At 39.9% G+C, this 17,875-nt stretch overlaps 2 protein-coding genes and 1 non-coding gene across 6 annotated transcripts in view; all 3 read right to left on the bottom strand.

Annotated features, from left to right (window-relative positions):
• Positions 1-1,167: 1,167 nt before the first annotated feature.
• Positions 1,168-3,280, bottom strand: Rps13 (ribosomal protein S13). The gene is made up of 6 exons (XM_070032810.1): positions 3,175-3,280; positions 2,986-3,034; positions 2,729-2,807; positions 1,899-2,068; positions 1,644-1,744; positions 1,168-1,243 (listed from the first exon to the last, which is right to left on the bottom strand). The coding sequence occupies exons 1-6, from the start codon at positions 3,195-3,197 to the stop codon at positions 1,210-1,212; spliced, it is 456 nt and encodes a 151-aa protein (XP_069888911.1). The 5' UTR covers positions 3,198-3,280; the 3' UTR covers positions 1,168-1,209.
• LOC138834228 (small nucleolar RNA SNORD14) lies at positions 1,324-1,414 on the bottom strand. The gene has a single exon (XR_011374005.1). It is a non-coding gene; the product is annotated as a small nucleolar RNA SNORD14 (small nucleolar RNA).
• A 3,501-nt stretch (positions 3,281-6,781) lies between the features above and the next one.
• The window catches only part of Pik3c2a (phosphatidylinositol-4-phosphate 3-kinase catalytic subunit type 2 alpha), a 109,713-nt gene continuing 98,619 nt past the window's right edge, over positions 6,782-17,875 (bottom strand). For all 4 annotated transcript variants that reach the window (XM_070032801.1, XM_070032799.1, XM_070032798.1 and 1 more), the window contains 7 exons: positions 17,081-17,288; positions 15,101-15,225; positions 14,022-14,139; positions 13,868-13,940; positions 13,535-13,644; positions 13,324-13,449; positions 6,782-10,497 (listed from right to left, as the gene is read on the bottom strand). In XM_070032801.1, coding sequence (XP_069888902.1) covers positions 10,315-10,497; positions 13,324-13,449; positions 13,535-13,644; positions 13,868-13,940; positions 14,022-14,139; positions 15,101-15,225; positions 17,081-17,288 — 943 coding nt within the window. In that variant the 3' untranslated portion in view covers positions 6,782-10,314. The remainder of the gene's footprint in view (positions 10,498-13,323; positions 13,450-13,534; positions 13,645-13,867; positions 13,941-14,021; positions 14,140-15,100; positions 15,226-17,080; positions 17,289-17,875) is intronic.

Raw genomic sequence — 17,875 nt, 5'->3', positions numbered from 1 at the left:
AGAAAACTGGGCCTCAGTGGCTCAATCCTAGCTACTTGGGAAGCTGATATATGAGGACTGGGGCTTGTAGCCAGCAAGGGCAGAGAATTCCATGACTCCAGAGGGATGGACAGCACCCAGACTCTGAGTTCTGCTGTTTGATCCTCATACATACTCTCACCTGCCTATACACTCAGATTATAGGCTGTTTTTCTTTCCTGCAATAACACTAAGCATTTCAGTCTCATTAAAAACCCTCATAATTTCACAAATTCTGCTGGTCAACATGTACTTTAAGCCGGGGGGGGGAGGGAGCTGGTTAGCATCTGATTTCTAGTGAAGGTTCTTTTTTTCTGACCCCAAATTTCATTTCTATGGACTTATTCTGACAAATTTCAAGATATCAAGTCAATGGAATGAAGTATGCTTGGGGGGGATGTGGGTGGAGGAGGACTTGGCAATAAGACCTCTTAACAGATTTAAGTCTACAAATACCAGCCATACACATCACTTGCTATTTACTGATCTTATAAACTTGAATAATTCATTTCAGTATCTGAGAGTTGGCTCTTAAGCAGGAAATCTAACCAGTATGCCCAATTAAGTCTCTGGCAACACCCAAATGGTCCATTTTATCTTACCCCATTCAGTTTGCAAGGATCAAGGCCCTGAACCCATCTCAAATAGTTTTCCTGAGCACTCTGGTTTCCAAATACAAATCTTTTTAAGCCTCTTCCTCCACCAAGACCCAAAGTTTGTCCACACCAGATCCTCCTCAGTACTCAGTAACAAAGGTACCAAAAGAAATTACAATTTTCTTTTTTGCTGGTCATGGGCCTGGGTACGGTCCCTAAGCTCTTCAGCTCAAGGCTAGCACTCTTAACCAAAGCGCCACATCTGGCCTTTTTTGCTTATGTGGTTCAGAGGAATCGAACCCAGGGCCTTAAGCATACACTCTACCACTGAGCCACCTTCCCAGCTCCAGTGATTACAATTTTCAATAACAGTCATTATTTAACTTAGTTACAACTATAAAGACCAACACATATAAAGCCATTAGAAATGTAACCCAGCAAGGTTAACTATTCCCAAGTCACATTCTGTTTCAAATACAGACAAGTTAGAAAAAGATCAACATCTAAGTCATTAATACTCATCAGTTTTGGAACAAAGAATCACAGAACAAGCTTTTATTGAAACAATGATTTTATTGCTTGAGTACAGACAAATTTATGCCACTAGGGCAGAGGCTGTGGACGATTCACTGAAAAGGAAAGAAGAGAAATGTGAATCAATACTGGTCCTTAGTAACAAGTGTTTCAGCAATCAGCTCAATGACAATTCTCACTCAGACATCCAAGGAAGAACTGGCCAACATGAGGAAACACCCTTCTGGTGGAAACTGCGAATGTTTGGATACCAATCATCATAGTGAGAAATTTGTGTAAAAACCTAAAATATCACTAAGTCCTTGGAGTAGCAGTGTAAAGCAAGGGTTTTGTGAAAGAAAGAGCTGGTTCACATCTATAGCTGATTTCCCACTACTACCAAGGCAGATCTGAACTGAATACCACAAAGCTCAAAACTCCTATAATATTTACTACTACATAGCTTTTTATTGGATATACTGTCGACTCTTGTTAGCAAAAAAGGTATATACTTACTATTTCCAATTAGGGGGGAGGACCCTCTTGGTCTTGTAATATCGAGCCAATCGATGAATTCGGCTTTCTATCAGAATCAGACGGAATTTAGCATCTTTATCCTAAAAGTAAAACAATACAACTAAGTAACTCCAAAATAAAGCAACTGTCCTGTCAAATAGTGTTTCATATACTTCAAATTAGATGTGTTATTATATACTAAAATAAGAAGGTATGGGAAACTCTCAGTATCAAGGCTTTTATTTACCCTCTTACCTTTCTATTCCTCTCAAGATGCTTTCGGACAGCAACTGCTTTCTTAATTAAATGGTAGAGATCCTCAGGAAGATCAGGAGCAAGTCCTTTGGATTTGAGGATTCTCAAGATTTTATTGCCTGTCACAAAACGTACTTGTGCAACGCCATGTGAGTCCCTCAGGATCACACCTGAAAAAGAAACAATACATTGTTAACTTTCAAAATCAAACACAAAAACTGGAGGTGCTATCACTTGTTTCCTATCTGCAAAATAAGTAAATATCAATACAAGGATGCCTGAAAAGCTTCCTTGGGACATCCAAGGAAGGTTTACCCAACACCAAAGAAAAACTTCTAGCGGAAACTGCGAATGTTCCAAGGCCATGAACAGTGAGTTTGCTGAAATATAACTAAGACTATCAACGAGGTTCCTACTATGTATGTTTTAGAAATCAGCTATCATCTATCTTTTCGACCAGTTAATTCTCAGAGACAGAAGCCTATTCCGCTTAAAGCAGAACTTTCTTTCCCACCTGAACAAAGTCGCAAGCAGCTGAGATTCCATCCCTATGTGAGGAAATGGGTCAATCCCAATTATGTGATGTGGGTGTGGGTAAGAGCCTAAGTTTCCAGACTAACACGGACAAAACTCCATCTCAAAACACTGCTGCCAGGATTAACTTTAAAATTCAGCAATTAAAGGTTAGCCCCCAGTTCTCAAAAATAAAGCCAGATGTAAGTAGGCATATGCATTTACATGAAGACACCGATCAGGCAATTGGCCCTGGAGCCTTTCTCTATTAAGTCACATGAGGGGAGGCGGAAAAGAGACTGGACGTGCCCGCTCACCGATTTGTGAGGGCGTCAGGCCCTTCTTGGCGAGTTTGTAAATCTGTTCCTTCACGTCTTCAGACGTCAACTTCAGCCACTGTTGGGTGAACAGAAACCAGCCTTAGCGTGAGGAAGCAGGCACGGTGCCGAGGCACAGCGGTTCCCTTCCCCGCCAAAGCCGCGCTCCCCATGCACACGGGTTCCCGCGCTCGGTGCGGCTCCCCCCGCGAGACGCCATCTCCCCGCTTTCTCTCCCGCCCGAGCGCGCTACTTACGGTGGGGACGCTGCGGCGATAGGGCAGAGCCGACTGGGACAGGCCCTTCCTAGGGAAGAGAGGCGCACAAGTGAGACGGCGGCCCACGCCCCGGCTCAAAACACGACCCCCTCCACACGCGGGACACGCTCCCTCCTTGTCCCATCCCCTAACCCAACCAGACAGTCCGGCTCGGACCCACGAGCTCACCCGGGAGCGTGCATGCGACCCATGATGGCGGCTGTCTGGCAGCAAAGAGAGAGCGAGGAAGAGAACGCCGCAGGAAACTACCCCGCAGGCAGGAAGTGACCTCACACGCCGCCCTAATTCCGCTCACGGAGGGGGCGGAGCTACGCAAACGCAGCTACGGACGTTCGTTTGACTACAGATCCCGAGATGCACTTCGGCGCGGCCTAAGTGCTCGCCGTTATCTCTCTGTAGTTTCCTTCCGGCCAGGCTCTCCCCGCGAACAAGTGAGGAGCTCCTCGCCCGCCAGCATCTTTGGAACTAAGTTCTTCCTGAGCGTAACTGGGCCAAGGTGGAATCGAAGACCTAGATTGGGAAGTCCTGAAAACTGCAGGGATCAGTATGCCCCTGCCTTGAACCCGCCGGCTCGTGCTGGGTGCTGTAACGATGGCAGTGGCCGACATCCAGTCAGCTTTCCCACTTAGCTCCACGTCCTTCATCTAGACTCAGGGGTGAGACGGAGGATTTGAAACCAGGCCTGTGGGGCCTGTCTGCCCACGGGGCTCCGCCCCGGACGGCCGACAGCAGCGTGCCAGCCCATCGGTGCTGCACGTCCAAGGGAGCTGGAACTGGAGAGCAGGAAAGCCGCTTGGAGATTGCGGAGACCGACAGGATAAGTGAGAAAAGACACCTTTGAACTTGGGTAAAATTGGGGCGGAGGGGGGGGCGTAGCCAGTAATTTCATCTACAGCGGTTGGCATCGGACAGAGAAGGACGGGGGCAGGGGCAGCTGGAGGCTTGGCTCAAATTAGAACACTCGATGGCAAGCTGGAGACGTTAAAAGGGCACAGTAGGTAGGTATCTACAGTTGTAAGAAGGAAGCTTGGCTCTGGGAAGAAGTAAACTGCTGACAAGTTAGAAGAGATATTAAATATCCACCTGCTTTTCCAGCCTATTTCTGCGTGAGGAGTAACTTTCCCAGACTTTAGGCATTTCAAACCGCTAGCAAATATGTCAAATTTACATTTTAAGCCTAGATGTGGAAGAGGCATTTCAAAGTTGGCTCTAGTTTTCCATCCTTGCCCACGGCTATGAATGGCTCCAGACCCCTTCATTTCAGTTAAATAACTACTCAGTCTACTAAAATACTAATATAGGCGCCTTCACTTTTCCTCATCTCTCTACATTAATCTCAGTACATCTCACAAAATTATATCCAGAATACAAGGACTTCATTTCTTGTTTTCTTTTGCCAGTCCTGGGGCTTGAACTCAGATCCTGGGCACTGCCCCCGAGCTGCTTCTGCTCAAGGCTAACACACTACCACTTGAGCCACAGCGCTACTTCTGATTTTTCTGTTTGTGCTACTGAGGAATCGAACCTAGGGTTTCATGCATGCTAGGCAAGCACACTACCACTAAGCCACATTCCCAGCCCAACAGACTTCATTTCTGTTGTTACCCTGGAATCCTAGCCACTATTTGTAAAGGCTTACTGTACCAAATTACACTCCCACTCCTTAGAAGCCTTTGAAACCCACCAGCATGGCAAGAATCATTTATTCCCAATTCTGATTTACTAGTTGTCTTGTGAAGGAAAGATTGAGCAACGTTTACAACACAACTGATGCAAGGATGTAAACGTATTGAATCAAATATTCATAGACAGAATTATAACTATCCTGATAGAGTTTATTTGTTACCGTTAAAACCTCTTTGTGATAGGGTCTCCTGATACTGGGGTTTGTGAGCCTTGCTCCCAGCTCTACCCCGTGAACCATGCCTCCAATTCCAGCATCTTGTTGGTTAATTGGAGCTGGGTCCCAGATTTTTCTGGGTGGGCTGGCTATAAACATTTTAAAATCTCAACCTCCTAAATAGCCAGGATTATAGAGGTGAGCCAAGAACACCTTGCCTCTCCCCCCGCCCCCCCCCATCCCTCCCCTTTTGTGCTCCTACTGGGGTTTGAAACCAGGACCTTGCCATCTCTCTTGGCTTTTTCTGCTCAGTTCTGGCATTACCACTAGAGCCGTATCTCAGGGCCTGGGCACTACCCTGAACTTGTTTTGCTCAAGGCTAGTGTTTTACCACTTGAGCCACAGGGCCACTTCTGGCTTTTTCTGTTTATGTGGTACTGAAGAGTCAAACCTAGGGCTTCATGCAGGCTAGGCAGGCACTCTACCACTAAGCCACATTCACACCTACACAAGGCTCTTAGCTACAGTAGACTACCAAAAATGCTGAAGTAGAGTTGTGGCTCAAATGTACAGTGTTAGTCTTCAACAAAAGCAGCTCAGGGAGAGCTCCCTGGCTCTGAGTTGAAATGCCAATACTGACACACACATGCACACACAGACAATCTGGATTTGCCTGCCTGGGCTGGCTTTGAACTACAATCCTCAGATGTCAGCCTCCTGCATAATCAGGATTAGAGGCCTGTGCTCAGCCCTAACTTTTTGTTTTGTTTTTGAGAGTTGCACTGTATGAAACATACAGTGAAACTCAGGTCTCAGACTCACAATCCTGTTCCCACCTCCTGAATGCTTATCTTACAGGCATATAGCATTGTATCCAGCTAGTTTTAGCTTTAAGGTTAAGTCTTTGACCATTTTTTAGCCTTTCTGCTTATTTTTTTGGTTCCAGTCCTGGGCTTGAACTCAGGGCTTGGGCACTGTCCCAAGGCTCAAGGTTAGCATGCTACCACTTGAACCACAGCTCCATTTCTGGCGTTTTTGTTGCTTAATTGGAGATAAGAGTCTCATAGACTTTTCTGCCTGGGCTGGCTTTGAACCTTGGTCCTCAGATCTCAACTTCCTGAGTAGCTAGGCTTGAGTTAATTTTTATTTGTAGTTGTAGAGGAGAGGAGGGAGGAAGGGAGAGGCAGGAGAAATGTCAGCGAGATAATGTCTGCCATACATTTTGAAACTTCTAAAAGCAATGGGTAATGTGACTGGTATTTGAAACTGCATGATGGTTTCACTTAGAAAACTTAGTATGATATTGTCTACTGAAAATATTTAATAAAATATGCATGAATAAACTTTAAAAAAAAGGTGAAATAAAGCCCCTCCCCTTTCTGACACAACTGGCTTAATTGCTGTCAGGTTTCTCAACCCTTTTACATGTTATCTTAAAGTCAAAGAACCATAGACTAATGACTATTCCAGGATGAAGGTTCGATATTAGAGAAATTCCTAATTTTTTCAGTCTGTCAAATAGTCTATAAGATGACTGTGGCTATGCTACTTAGTATCTAAATAAACTACTGAAGGCCAGGAACCATACTCACAGGCATTTCACATCTAATAAACCCTGATGGGGGGGCTAAGAAGGTGACTCTAGTGATAGAGCACTAACCTTGAGCTGAAGAGCTAAGGGACGGCGTCCAGGCCCAGAGTTCAGTTCCCACAACAGACAAACAACAACAACAAAAACAAACCCTGATGGGACTAAAAAAGAGTGGTAGTAGAGACTCTCTACTTCAAGATGTTTTTGAGAGGAAACTAAGGCCATTCTGAAATGCAGGATTTCTGAAGTTAGTAAACTCCTGAGTGAGATGCAAAAAACAGAATCAGTGAGCTCACAGCAAAGTTTAAAATATATCAACAAGGCGAAAAAATGACAAGAGGCCCTTTATTCCAGAAATACTTTAATACAGTCGTAGTACAGTTATGAAGTCACATTCAATCCACTGAATATATTCAAATTATTAATAAAATATTATACATCTTTTCAGTATCCTAAAACAATTAAAGCATTTGGTTCTTATAGATGAGACTAATCCTCATGTTCATATCTGCACTGCCATTGAACAGTATGGAAGTGATATCTATGGATTATGATAGGAGGGCTTCAGTCTTTTGATGCAAAGTTTATCAAAAGTGAGTTTTTTAAATGCCACAATACTTGAATCCTAAAAAGAACAGTTAAACAACTTAAGGCAAGATTTTAGAGCTTTTATGCAAGTTCAATTTGAATAAAGGAGTACTTATCAAATATACATGCCTTACCATTTAGGTAACTACAGATTCACATACAGGCAGTAATAGAAACATCAGTGCCATTTCTACATTGAGTTCCTCAAAAGAGAAAACAATAGGTTTGAGAGTGAAAAACATTACCTTCAAATTCCAAAAGCAAAGAATTCTGGTATACAACTGTAGCAGAATTACTTTACTCAAAAAGGTAGGTAATAAAATACTTTGATTTTACATAAAAAAAATTAGTGTCTTGGTCAGTTGTTTCAGACTTTTCTCAAAATACTTTAAGGAAGGGTTCCTAAGTACAACGGCTTTAGAACTGCTAGACAGTGGCGGTAGTCCAGTAGTAGTAGGAAGAGGCAGACCTCTTCTGTTGTTGTTTTTTTTTTGTTTTTTTGTTTTTGTTTTTGGTATGGGCTGAAACTTAGTATTTCACAAAGAATGGCCAAAAAAAGGCACAGAATTAGTTATGACTTTTTGGCTGGGAATGTGGTGTGGTGGTACAGTGTTTGCCTAGCATGCATGAAGCCCTTGGTTCAATTCCTCTGTACCACATAAAAAGAAAAAAGCCAGAAGCGGCACTGTGACTCTAGTGGTAGAGCGGTACCCTTGAGCTGAAAAACTCAGGGACAGCACCCAGGCCTAGAGTTCAAGCCCCACAACTGACCAAAAAAACAAACAAAAAACCAAGAAGCTCAGGGACAGTGCCCAGGCCTTGGTCAAGCCCCAGCACCGGGAAAAACAAAAAACAAAACAAAAAAAGAAAATAACTTTTGTTCTGAACTTGTTAACTGTATAATTTAATCATTATATATACTTTTAGGTATGAATCCAGATTTCTTATATTTGAAAAATGACATCACATTTTCTAGTTCTGTATTATTTATGCTAAAAGCAGACTGCAAGAAACCAGTCCAGGTTGATCCAATTAACAATTATCTTCCATGAAGATGGCTTTAAAAAAAAGAAAAAAAAAGAAAAAAAATGGTGGTTGACAATTCATGGAATGGATTAGGTTTCAAAAGCTTAAGTGAAAACTTCTGGAGCTACTTTATATTTACAAAGCTACTTACATACTTTAAGGAAAAAAGTGTATGTGGAAAAAGCCAACAGTGGTGCTTTGATCTGCATTTTAATTAACTTATTAAATAGAAAACATTTTAACATTAAAAAAGACATTCATGTATCATACTCATGAGTTTTCTTACAAATGGACCATTAGTGTTAGGCACCAAAAATTTCAAGTTTTTTAATTTATTCTGCTGATAAATTTTCAACTCTGTTATTTCTTCTTTGCAAGTATTACTTTTGTTAATTTTTTGCAGTTTATATTCTATTCTGGGCAACTGAACTGGAGATTGTCCTTTCTATTGGTTCTCTTCATTAAATACTTCATTAAATAAACTACTACTTCTCTATTATTTAAAATATCTGAATTTCTATTCTAACAGTGACATTATTTATACATGTTTATTTAAACTGAACAAATATTATGTCTGAAGTTGAAAGAGTAATAAAGGAATCTTATCCTTAATGGTTATTGCATAATAATTTTAAACATCTCCCTTGTTGTTCTGAACCTCACTTTATTATAGAAAACACTTCTATATGAATGTACAATGTTTACAAAGGGAAGACAGTTTACAAGACAACTTCCACTAAAGTCTCTATCAAAATTCAGTCTGGTCAGGTGCTGGGTGGCTCATGCCTGCAATCCTAGCTACTCAGAAGGCTGGGATCTGAGGATCGCAGTTCCAAGCCAGCCGGGGCAGAAAACTCCATGAAGCTCTTAGCTCCAAAAACTACTCAGAAAAGGCTGGAAGTGGCGCTGTGGCTCAAGTGGTAGAGCACTAACCTTGAGCCAAAGAAGCTTAGGGACAGCACCCAGGCCCTGAGTTCAAGCCCCAAGACTGGCATGCGCGCGCGCACACACACACACACACACAAATCAGCCTGGACCTTTGTCTTGAGCCTCTTGTTAAAAGTCTGCCTTTCTCAGGGAGTTCTCACCACAAATAGGAATGGGCACAGTGGTGAACAATTTTCACCTGCTTAAGGAGGGAATAAATCAGGTGCTGGTGGCTCACACCTGTAATCCTAGCTACTGAGGAGGCTGAGATCTGAAGATTGCAGTTCAAAGCCAGCACAGGCAGAAAAGTCCGTGAGACTCATAACCACCAGAAAACGAAAGTGGTGGTGTTGCTCAAAGTGGTAGAGTGCTAGCTTTGAGCAGAAAAGCTCAGGGACAGCACCTAGACCCTGAGTTCAAGCCCCATGATTTGGGGCGGGGCGGGGGGGAGAGGAGAAAGTGGGAATAAAATATAACAGTGAAATTACCCAACTTCAGTTTATACCCCCAGGAATTAATGTAGGGTTATGATGGAATGATAGAATTTAGAGAACAACTTTGTCAACAAATCTCTTTTAGTTACTGAGCAACAAAACTAAATAGCTTGACAGTTACAGTAACTATAAGTCAGATTCAGAAATATAGAAAATGATTTTTGTGGGAAAAATACGAGTATATATATAACTTTTTGTCCTAGCTGAAAGTGAGTGAAAATTACTTGCTTATCAAATCCAGAAAACAATCAGAAAAGTGCCAAGGAAGCATATAAAGTTAAGTAAGGCACCATTATTTACAACTTCAGTGATTGGCACTTATTCTGATAAAGGCTCTAACAATGAGTAAAAAACTATTGTTTTTTCCTTACCTTTATGAAACTATTTAGTAGTTCTTTACATAGCTATATACTATTTGTGCTTTGCTTTTCAGCCCTGTGGATAGCAGCTGTATTTTGTGGAAACATTCTGCATCTTTACTTTGGTGCTTGTGAACATACGCAGTGGTAAAGGCTGTAAAGGTGCATAACAGGGAACAAGAATGCTGTTCTGTATAGGAAACAATACAAAATAGGTGGCCAAACTGACTGTGCTATCTCAAAGTCATTTCTCAGGATTTGTTTAGGATTTATAGCATTAAATATAACGACTTTAAAACAGCCAAGAGCGTCCCAAAATTTATAAAAGTAGTTATGTGACTGTTGGTCCAACAGATGTGCTCAAATGCAGCAAATATATTTATAATTTCTACCCAAGTATAAAAATATACAAAGCTCAGTGTATGTACTCATGTACACACCCATTTGTAACTTCTTGCTTCCAAAACTCAGAAATTCTTTAGTTTACAGATATGTAGCTGCAGTCAGGTGATACCACTTAACAGTCTCTTTGCTCAAGTTGAAATCTTTCAAAGGCAGAGTTATTCCACCTAAGAAAAAATTCTCCCGTAGAGATTCTGAGCTGAGCACACTTAGTTGAAGTTCTCTCTGTCTCAGGGTTTCTTTGCTATATCCATTGTACACAAGCTATAGCAAAAGAGAGAGAGAGAAAAAAAAAACAACACTAATAAGCTACAAGTTGAAGTTTGTTTAGTTTATTGGAATATTTTCAGTGCAACTTAAGTGAGAATATCAAACTGATAAGTGCCAATGATTATAGAGTTTGCCTCTACTTAGGAAGTACATTTTGCATTCCAAGAGTCTTGAATTGTACCATCATTGTTGTCAGTTTTTGACACAGAGATGTACAAAATGTGATTAATAATAATGTGCTAATAAAACTGAAAAATAGTTTTTCTGATATGAAGTGATGGGAAAGAAAGAAAACTAATATGGCAGTTTTTTTTTAGTTTTATTTTTTTTTGGGTCCGGTCGTGGGGCCTGAATTCTGGGCCTGGGCGCTGTCCCTCAGCTCTTCAGCTCAAGGCTAGCACTCTACCACTTGAGCCACAGCACCACTTCCGGCTTTTTTCTTTTTGCTTATGTGGTGCTGAGGAATCGAACCCAGGGCCTCAGGCATGCAAGGCAAGTGCTCTACCACTGAGCCACCTTCCCAGCCCATAATATGGCAGTTATTTTAAGACGATCTAATAACTAGGAAAAACGGAGGAAAGGAAGCAAGTTGAGATAGCAAGATAATTATTTTACAGTTAGAAGTTAGAATTTATTTCCTGTTGATTTTACACATCATGATATGGTAATTTCTGAATCTGCATAATTGAATACAAACATAGTAAAAATGCAGTTTTCAGCAAATCTAGAGTGCTGCTACTTTAAATTCTCATCCTAACACTTAGAATGTTTATTTTTCCAGAAAATCTCACTTTTAGTTCTAAGAAATATTTCCTTAATCTAGTTAATCCTCACTGTTTGGCCTAAATAACTTAAAACAAAAAATAAACTAAGAGAGCCAGGCATCAGTGGCTCATGCCCTAATCCTAGCTACTCAGGAGGCTGAGATCTGAGGATCACGGTTCAAAGACAGCCCAGGCAGAAAAGCGTCCGTGAGAATCTTATCTCCAGTGAACCACCAGAAAACCAGAAGTGGCACTGTGGCTCAGTGGTAGAACACTCACCTTGAGCTGAGGAGCTGAGGGAAACGCCCAGGCCTAGAGTTGAGCCCCATGACCAACAACAACAACAAAATGTATATATATAAAAAATTATAAAAACAAACCAACAGTCCGATGCTGGTGGCTCACAACCATAGTCCTAGCTACTCAGGATACTAAGATCTGAGGATCCTAGTTTGAAGCCAGCTCAGGCAGGAAAGCCTATGACACTCATCTCCAAATTAACCACCAAAAAGCTGGAAGTGGCACTGTGGCTCAAGTGGAAGAATGCTAGCCTTGAGCAAAAGAAGCTCATGGACGATGCCCAGGCCCTGAGTTCAAGCCCCAGGACTGGTTAAATAAATAAATAAAATTGGTCAAGACACTTTGTATATGTACTTTGAAAGGGGTTAAGTAATTTCCTGCCTCATCTTCTCAAGCTCTGGGATTACAGGTATGCTCCATTACGCCTAACTTTTCTACAGGTTTTAATAAATTTATAACTTTGAGAAGATTTGCTTTCAATTTCTACTAAGGATCTTCTTGTGGGGATAGAATATTAAGGTACACAAATATTTGCTCACAAGAAGTAGTTAAGAAGACAAGGCAGGAGAAACTAACATGTTCTAAGAGCTTAGCAGTTAAAAGTCATCCAATTCAGCTGGTATCTTACTTGCTATTTTCAATTTTGAGCACTTTTTCAAGAGTGTTACTGAGAGAGATTAAAACATATTTAAATGGTGTTTGAAGGTTCTGCTCTTTGGTAGAGCACAATTAGTAGTCAGTGAAGCCTTGAATATAATAAAAATATAAGCATTAGAAGCTGCTCAAGACAAAATTAGATGGGCTGTAAGTATTTAAATGCAAACTGTAAAACCACTTCATGAGAATACTGTATCAGACAATGGAAGAACAACTGAAGTGTGTGTGTGTGTGTGTGTGTGTGTGTGTGTGTGTGTGTGTGTGTGTGTGTGTGTGTGTGTGTGTGTGTGTGTGTGTGTGTGTGTGTGTGTGTGTGTGTGTGTGTGTGTGTGTGTGTGTGTGTGTGTGTGTGTCCCACATGCATGCTATATAGCACTTGAATTCAGAGCCTTGAACTCTTGCTTGGCCTTTTCTGCTCAATGATAGTACTCTACCATCTGAACCACACGTCCATTTCTGACTTTTTGCAGTTAACTGGAGATAAAAGTTTCATGGATTTTTCTGCCCACACTGGCTTTGAACTGTGACCCTCAGATCTTACCTTCTGGAGAAGTTATGCTTACATGTATGAGCCACTGGTGCCTGCCTTGAATCATGGCTCTTAGTATCTTTTTTCTTTTATCATCACCTACTTGATTTAGCAGCAGGTGAGTTGCAAACATACTCCTTGGCAGATTGCATCTTCACTGGCCACTATCCTGCTCTTTAAAAGTTAAAGGTCAGATCATGGTTCAAAGCCAACCTGGGCAGGAAAATCCCTCCAATTAATCAAAAACTGGAATTAGCTCTGTGGCTCAAAGTGGGAAAGCAGTAGCCTTGAGCAAAAGAGCTCAGGGACAGCACCCAGGCCCTGAGTTCAAGGCCCACAACTGACCCCCCCCCCCAAAAAAAAAAAAAAAGAGAAAAAAAGTTAAAGGTCTATGAAGGCTCGGCTCTATCCTATGTCATTTCATTAAATCCCATGGCACTGTAACTGAGTTGCTTTGAGAAATAAATAGTTCAGCAACTAAAGTCTAAAAATGTTACGTTTAAAATATTTTTAAGTCTAAAATATCAACATAACAAATCTAGGAAAATGTTAGGAATAACTATAACCTACCATTTCATTGAATGTTGGATTCCTAGTTTTTCGTGAAACTTTGGTTTTACGTTTAGATGTTTTATGAGTATCTGGGAGTAGGTATGTTTTGACATAGGGGTTTGGGTCAGCTCCATCTTCAGTAACCTACAAGGAAAAGCATTTACTTAATCATAATGCTTCCAACCAAGGTCTAGGTTCCCTGTACAGTCATTATTTTATAATCACTCACGAGATCTTTGATGTGCATCACCATAATGAAGAGAGTCCCATTTCGGTAAGAAACAGATAACTTCACTGCTCCTCCTATTTGGCCTGGTGTAGGACTAAAGGGACCTGCACCTGAAAATATAAATACTTCATTTCATTCTGTCTGCTTTGATTCAAGCCGCAACAGAAGAACTTTTGCTTTATTTCCAAGAGCTCTGTAGGGAAAGATGTATTATGTGGGCAGATAAGTTTACTGACTGTAGTCAGTAAATCCATTGCTACTCTACCACATTCATTAAAAGCTTAAGACTTGTAGGTCATGAACTATTAATAAAGAGAAAAAAAGTAACCTCACCTGCAGACCTAGCTATCCCTTCAGCTTTCTCATCACGAAGTAAAGGGTGGAAAAAAGTATAAACAAGATCACACTAAAATGGAAGAGAAAAAAGAACGATTAGTTTAAGCATTATGTAGCATAAAAGGTATCATAAGGTATATAGGAAGGTTACCTCTGCTACATCTGTTGAAGCACTCATCAAACTCTGTAAATAACTATTTAACTCAATTTTCCTTTTGGCTGCTACATCTTTTATGTGTGTTCTTCCTAGGACCATCCTATTAGGAAAGCTACAAAATGAAACAAAAAGTGGGATTTAAAGCATTTCATCTAAAAGTATAGAATCATACACAATATTTCCTTAGAAACATTCTTCACACTTAAGAGACAAAGTACAGTCTTAATATATTATAAGTTCAGGTGAAACAAATTTGAATATCTACTTTGTCTCCTTACTTTTGGGATCTTGTCTGGAAAGGATATGAACAACATGACACAAGAAATTTGCTTATCACTAAGCTACAGTAAAAGCGAGGGTTTCCAAAGATGTTATCAGAGAAAAAGCAAAGCATTAAGATTCTAATTAACAGCCTGTAATATCTGCTCCAATATGTTTATCAGAAGGGCTTAATATGGCCTATCTAGGTTACTTATGCAGTGATTGTGTATGTGATTTTGAAGGTATCACATGTGCTAGGCAAGCACTCTACTAAGCCATACCTTCAAGTCCTAGCATTTCAACTTTTTTTTTTTTTTTGGGGGGGGGGTCCGCCATGGGGCCTGAACTCTGGGCCTGGGCGCTGTCCCTCAGCTCTTCAGCTCAAGGCTAGCACTCTACCACTTGAACCACAGCGCCATTTCCGGCTTTTTTCTTTTTGCTTATGTGGTGCTAAGGAATCGGACCAGGGCCTCAGGCATGCAAGGCAAGCGCTCTACCACTGAGCCACCTTCCCAGCCCAGCATTTCAACTTTTAAACTAATATTCCAAATTATCTGTCCTGCTTACTCTGATAGAGAAAACAAAGCCAACATTTCAACTAAAATTAGGAATCTGGAGAATTCTTCCACAATTTAAAATTTTAATCACAAATTCATTTCTGACTCAATAAAAACTTTCAGTTCTTTAGTTCTAAATTACATCTTTATGAAGTGTAAGCAAATGTCTTAGGATTAACAGAAAATATTCTACATCTGAGGATTGTTTTCCTATATGTAAAAACAACATTAATTTGCACAAGGATTGGAACATACCCAGGTAACTTCCAAAGTGGAAATATAATACCGAGTTTATTGTGAAGTTCCTGAAACTCATCAAATGTCCTGAATACAAATGATGGTTCAAGTTGTCCTTCCCTCAAAATTCGGACAACATAAATCTGAAAATAAATCACATAAGAAGTGCATTAAATTAATAATATGTCTTAATTCAAGTGCTTTTAATTTGTAATGTATGTAATCGATAGAAAACAACAAATATGTCATTGTATTTCTAGCACATATCATAAAAGCAAACTATTTTAAAATATATAAATAAAAACTTGAAAGTAAAGGTGATCTTATTTCAAAGATTAAATATATTTTACAAATTGGGAAACTTGGTACATTCCCAGTGAAAACAGTAAAAATATAAGTAGTTCATTTAAGAAAGCAAATAGGAAAAAGGACCCCCTCCCCCCCAAAATGGGCTATCAATTGGGACTAAATCTGTTTTACTAGTAATTTAAACTACTTTAAACACTTTAAAAAGTACAGTAGTGGTACAGAAAGAATCAGATATATCCATGGAAAACCAGAAGTAAATTTAGGAATATATATAAATTTAATTTATATTTTTTTGCTGGTCCTAGGATTCAAACTCTGGGCTTGGGCACTGTTCCTGAGCTCCTTTTTGATCAAGGCTACCACTCTACCACTTGAGCCACAGGCACACTTCTAGCTTTTCTGTGATTAATTGAAGAGTCTCAGACTTTCCTGTCAGAGTTGATTTCAAACCACCATCCTCAGATCTCAGCCTCCCGACTACCTAGGATTACAGGTGTGAGCAACCAGTGCCCAGAGCCTTAGTTTGTTTAAAGGTATAATTATAAGGCACTGGATACAGAATAAATTACTAATTAAATGGCTAAAATGAAAGTGAAATTGCTTACTAGAACTCATCAAATGTTAAAAAAAAAAACTTGTAATCCTAAAAAGTATTTCCCAACAAAAATATTGGTACATGGCTGCAACTATAGCTCTGTGATATTCATGGCATGCATGAGAACATAGATTTGATCCTCAGCATTAAATAAATGGAAAAAACAGCACAGGATGAAAAATTACAGCAAGGAAGATGGTAATTTTATGGTATCAGGTAGAGAAATAAAACATTTTTTTTCTTTGGTGATGGTTCTGGGGCTTTTGAACTCAGGGCCTGGCTCTGTCCCTGAGCTTTTGTGCTCAAGGTTAGCATTCTATCCATTGAGATACACTTCTGGCTTTTGGGGGATTACTTGCCAATAAGAGGCTCACAGACTTTCCTAACTGAGCTGGCTTTGAATCTCAATCCTCAAAACTGAGTTTCCCAAGTTGCTGGGAGTACAGGCTTAAACCACTTGAACCTGGCTTACTTTTCTTTATAAACTTTGTACTTTGTGTGCATGCGTGTGTGTACATACGCACATGCACATTATAATACTTTACTGAAGAGTAGAATGGGAGCTAAAAACTTTGGGGGGTGGGGACAGCACAGAGAATGCAGAACCTTATGCTTACCCTACACTCAAGCTACACCCCAAATCTTACGCTTTTAATTTTTCAGTTTTGCACTAACTGCCCAGGCAGGCCTCAGACTATAATCTTCCCATTTCTGTGTCTCCTGAGTAGCTAGGACCACAGGCATGCATGCACAATCATGGCCCAGAAGTTTAAAGACATTTTGAATTATATTGTTTGAATGTGTTATAGTGAGCAGGCTTTACCTTGTAACTAAGAAAAACAGTGAAGGAATCAGAAAACAGTAATATTCCTTGACTCTGAAAGAAGGATATATTTTGGCCCTCATAGTTTTAAAGCAAATTTAATAATAAATACAAAACAAATAGAGAAACTTCATTTACTTATATTTGAGATCTACAGGAGCAGCAAGCACAAATACAACAAATGCCTAGAACTTTAGAAGTCAGCAAAGAACATCTGAAGGACAACAGTAATATATGCACCACTGTTGACAAATATTTAAACCAAACTTACATAATGTTTATCTGGGTTGTATTTCTTATGGTATGTAAAAACAGAGACTTCCTTGATTCGACCATCTTGTCTAAAGGAGTATGTTTTGGGTGAAAATGAAAGAATAGCTTCATCATTAGAAGGGAGACCAGAAAAACGCAGCTGAGCAAGGTTGTGAATGAAGAAGTTAAACTTTGTGGCAATGCTTCCCAAACTTGATTCAATTAGCCTGCAAAATAATCAGAAAACTTGTTATCAGTAAATCGTGTATCTCATGGGGACACATGCTAAATTTCACGATAATAAAAGATGGAAAATACTTTCATGCCTTTTAAAATATTAAGCAGATTCTTACCCTGACAAGCAAGGATTCTCTTTGTTCTTTAAGCCCAAGACCTCTCAAAATACACTTCACCCCAGCATCAAACATTTTAGCACAGAAAAAAAAAAAAAAAAAAAAGGATACGGAGTTTTCTGGAGCCATAAAGAATCTAAGAAGTTAAAGAACTATTAGAAATAAAGATGATTAATGTAATAAAAAAAAGACATTATAAAAATTCAAATTTAAAATACTCTACGAAATAGAGAAGAATTTAGTGCTAGTCTTCAGATAATCATTGTTTCAGTCAGAGAAAAGTTTGGATAGGATGTAAAGTTCAGCAGAGATATAAAGGTAGACCTAGATAAAACATTTGGGTAAGCAAACTAAACAAGAAATCTAAGAAACAAAGTAAGGGTTGGGGCTATAGTTCAGAGGTAGAACAGTTACCTAGCAAGGACAAAGCCCTGGGCTAAATTCCCAGTACCATTTGTGGG

The sequence above is a fragment of the Dipodomys merriami genome, unplaced genomic scaffold (genome assembly GCF_024711535.1).
Source record: "Dipodomys merriami isolate MVZ:Mamm:240054 unplaced genomic scaffold, mDipMer1.0.p SCAF_21, whole genome shotgun sequence".
NCBI classification, from domain to species: Eukaryota; Metazoa; Chordata; class Mammalia; order Rodentia; family Heteromyidae; genus Dipodomys; species Dipodomys merriami.
This window is presented reverse-complemented; position numbering and strand designations above follow the sequence as displayed.